The sequence below is a fragment of the Octodon degus genome, unplaced genomic scaffold (assembly GCF_000260255.1).
Source record: "Octodon degus isolate 3935 unplaced genomic scaffold, OctDeg1.0 scaffold00730, whole genome shotgun sequence".
NCBI classification, from domain to species: Eukaryota; Metazoa; Chordata; class Mammalia; order Rodentia; family Octodontidae; genus Octodon; species Octodon degus.
The window spans coordinates 19,619-23,570 of NW_004525306.1; the positions used below are offsets into that span (position 1 = coordinate 19,619).

General features: G+C 43.5%; 1 protein-coding gene and 1 pseudogene across 1 annotated transcript; both read left to right on the forward strand.

Moving 5' to 3' along the window:
* Positions 1 to 306: 306 nt before the first annotated feature.
* Positions 307 to 3,064, forward strand: LOC105741364 (protein preY, mitochondrial-like). Its single transcript, XM_012513403.2, has 2 exons — positions 307 to 310; positions 2,672 to 3,064. Exons 1-2 carry the CDS (start codon positions 307 to 309, stop codon positions 3,052 to 3,054), a joined length of 387 nt encoding a protein of 128 aa, XP_012368857.1. The 3' UTR covers positions 3,055 to 3,064.
* A 71-nt stretch (positions 3,065 to 3,135) lies between these two features.
* LOC101585849 lies at positions 3,136 to 3,511 on the forward strand (annotated as a pseudogene).
* The last annotated feature ends 441 nt before the right edge of the window (positions 3,512 to 3,952 follow it).

Sequence of the window (3,952 nt, forward strand, 5' to 3'; positions counted from 1 at the left end):
CTTGTTCTAAGTAGGTGCTTTAGACCACTGAGCCATCTCACCAGCCCCTTCCCTTTCTTTTTCTACACATCTTGAAGACAAATGTCATTCCCAGATGGCTCACTCACTCCTAGCTTCATGCCTCTCGGCCTCTTGCCCTTGTCTCAACATGCCAAGCCACTCCTCCCCTCAATTTGACCTCCTCTTCAACAAGGGATGCCTGCTCAAAGGGCTCTGGTCTTTCATCCACTTTGGGATTCAACTCCAACGATATGTGCCTTTATGCTTTTGCCTATCTCAGTCACTCTCATCTGTATTCTTGCTACTATGGGTAACACCCATCAGCCCCTTCTAACCACACCTGTTTTCTCTCTAGTCTCAAACTGGTCCTCAGGAGATCCCTTGGACTGTCTGAGCATAAACCCAAATGCATCACTTTTCTCTGTCATACTGCCTGGTCACAATACAAGTTGGACAATGGGACATCTGGCCCCCCAAGGGAATTCTTGATTATGATACTTTCATTGATTTAGATAACTTTTGTCACCACAATGGGAAATGGTCTGAGGTCCCCTATGTCCTTGCTTTCTTTTCTCTTCACAATTATCCTGAGCTCTGCCTGTCATGTAGTCCCCAACAGATTCTAACAAAGGCCCCCTCCAGACCTCCATCCAACCCTTCACCATCGACTCCTTTCTTCCCAGATTCCCCTACACCCTGCCCCACAGAGCTGGCACCAGGACCACGAAGGCTACTGCCCCACTGCAGCCACCACCCACTGGAGCCACCACAGTCTGCACAGCTGCAGCAGCCCCTCCTGCAACAAGATGATACTGCACATTCTGACCTCTCAGTTTTCAGGGGCTTGGGAGGTATCACATTTTTCTCTCTTTGCTTGCTCTTCCTGCCTTTCTGTCATCTGCTGGTGCCTGTCGGTCCTTCATTCCTCACTGCCCCCAACTTGCAATCAATCTCTTTTCCTCCAGATTTCTCACTCTAGGATGAAGTGAGATCCACAACTAATGACACATTTTTTCCCCAAAAACACGAGCTCCTCCCACTGCTATCAAGCTGAAGGCAGAATAATAGCCCACCAAGCAAACACTGTCCTTTCCAGTCAAATCTGCTGCTCACCTCCTTCTCCCCTCATTCCCCCTGCCCCTCAGCCACCTCTACAGGCAGTGTCTTGTTGTAGCCATAAGACAGAGATTCTGAGTCTCAGCTTCCTGCCCCCTCATTAGAATGCCCTTCTTGCCAGCCTGCAAGTCCAGAACTTGTGAGTTGTCACTGCTCCTCTATTGTAATGTGCCTAGTCCTCATACTCTGCTCAGTTTGCTTGCTCCTACTCAAACAATATTAACTATAAATAAGAGGTGTTTACATTTTTCAAATTCTTCTTACATGAAATCTCTGGTAATTGACCTGCAAAAGTTCTGACTAGTCTCTCATAATTACAAACTTAAAAATGGTTATCATAATTTAATCTGGCCAGAAATACATTTGAGTGCACTCTCATTTTTTTTTAAATTCTCCCCCATTTCTTCAACCTTTATTGTATGAATGAAACAACTCGAGACAATTTAGCTCAATTTTAATAAAATGTTTCCCAAGCAATATTTTGACCAGGTACCCAAGGTTTAAATTATGAACATTGACAGTGTCCATTTATATAACCACACTTTTAATTATAAAGGACTTAACCATTTTCTAATATTAGCCTATTTTCTACACTGCTTATTCACATATGCCCATTAACAAATGGAATGTTGTCGGTTACATTTATTGGTTGGTGAGTGTTTTCTGGAAAACTGCAGTATCTGTGAAGACCGACTTCCATGCTTGTGTTGCACGCATCCAAGTATTAGTAATGCACAGAGGCCCAGGGTTAGAGCAGCGAGAGAGCGTGTTCCAGCACCAGCACGCCCCATCCCCTTGTTTATTGTGTCGCACGCATCCAAGTATTAGGAATGCCCAGAGGCCCAGGGTTAGAGCAGCGAGAGAGCGTGTTCCAGCACTAGCACGCCCCATTCCCCTTGTTTATTGCTTGTTTTGCTTAGTACTTTGAAAACCAAATAAAAATCTTGAATTCAATGTTCAACTTCCAAAGAAAAAGTAACAGTAGGGCACATACTTAGGGCTTCAACGAAAGAAACTGTAAGAACTAGCTGGCGCAAAACAGTAGACAATGACTTATATATATATATATGACCTTAAAATCTGAAACTTCTACACCAGGGTCTTCCAAACAAATTGACAACTCACAGCAACATGATTTAGGTTAAAATATATACACAAGGAGTAACACAATGTGTTCTTTGGGAACTTGAAGATTATCCAAATTTGAATCCAGGTCTTGGGGAAGAGTGTGATGCTTGTACTAAGCAACTGTGCTACATTTCTGCTGCATTAAATGGTTTTGAACAATTATATTTAAACTATCCTTGGTTTCATTCAATAAAACATGTAGGGTAAAAAACAGGAGAAAGCATGCCAGCTAGTTAAACGTTCAATAATGCATGATTTTTATTCTCTTGCTCAGAATGTTTGTATTGGGAGAAGGGAAAAAAGAACCACCTCAAGATTTAAAACTGGGCCTCTTGAGTGCTTTGAAAAATCAAAACCAAGTGTCCACTAATTTGCTTAGACATAGCAGGCTTAGTGGGCCTGTATCTCAAAAAATGGTTTAATGTAGAAGACGGAAAACATCCACTAGCCAGCGAGGGCATCTGCGGTGTGGACCATGCTGGGCCGGCTGGGCCGGAGGGTCGTGTCGGGTACGCGCGCGCCTCGGTGGTCGGTGGTGCCCCGGGCCCTCCGCGCGGCTGGCTCGCGGTTCATGGCGGGGCAAGCGAGGGGTCAGAGCAGCCGCCCCGCGCCTTCGACCCCGCGCTGCTGGAGTTCCTGGTGTGCCCTCTCTCCAAGAAGCCGCTCCGATATGAAGCATCCACAAATGAACTGATCAATGAAGAGCTGGGGATAGCTTATCCAATCATTGATGGGATTCCTAACATGATACCACAAACAGCTAGAGCAGCACATCAACAGAAGAAGCAAGAAGAAACAGAGCAGCACTGAATCAACGTTTTAAAAAAAACACTGCTACATTTTCTTAAGTCTTATATATACTTTAAAACAGGGCCGCAGCAGTTTGTGAGTGAGGAGGAAGAATGTTTCTGTCTCTGCCTACTCTGACTGTGCTTATTCCACTGAGCTCCTTAGCAGGACTGTTCTACTCAGCCTCTGTGGAGGAGGACTTCCCACAGGGCTGCACAGTACAGCCAGCCTTTGCTTTTACAGTCTGCTCTTGCCCATCACCATTCCAGTGTATGTGTTCTTCCACCTCTGGACCTGGATGGGTATTAAGCTCTTCAGGCATAATTAACACTGTATTAAGTCCTAAGCACTTGGTGTTTGAAAGCTCAGCGAGGTGGAATACTGGAGACCTATTTAGTTTGGAGGAAAGTTGCTTTGCCTTGCTTAACTCAGTTTTAGGACTAAAAGGCTTAAGACGCTGAAGCTTTGATTGTACTTCTAGTTCTGCCCTTGTTTTTTTGAAGATTCTGACTGCTGTATCAGAAACAATAAAATGTTGTGATGGAGATAAAAAAAAAAAAATCCACTACCTGTTTCCAGAACTTAGTAGAGGGCATTAGACATTCCTTTTTACCCAAACACTAGGCAGCAGTTTAAATGTGACCAAGCTAAATGCAGAATGGAGATGTTTTAAACACAGCTAGGACTCAGCAAATCTAATACACTAAAAATCATGAATACATTTTGAAAGAAAATGCACAAAACCATGAGAATTTTGAGATTTTTTTCATTTGAAAGTAATCTTAATGCTATTAAATTCACACATATGCTAATTTAAATACCCAATCCTATTTTATCTAAAACACACATTGCAAACATACAAATGTCTATTCTCTCCACATGTCAGTGCCCATTTGTATCATGGTTTGAAATGGGAGAA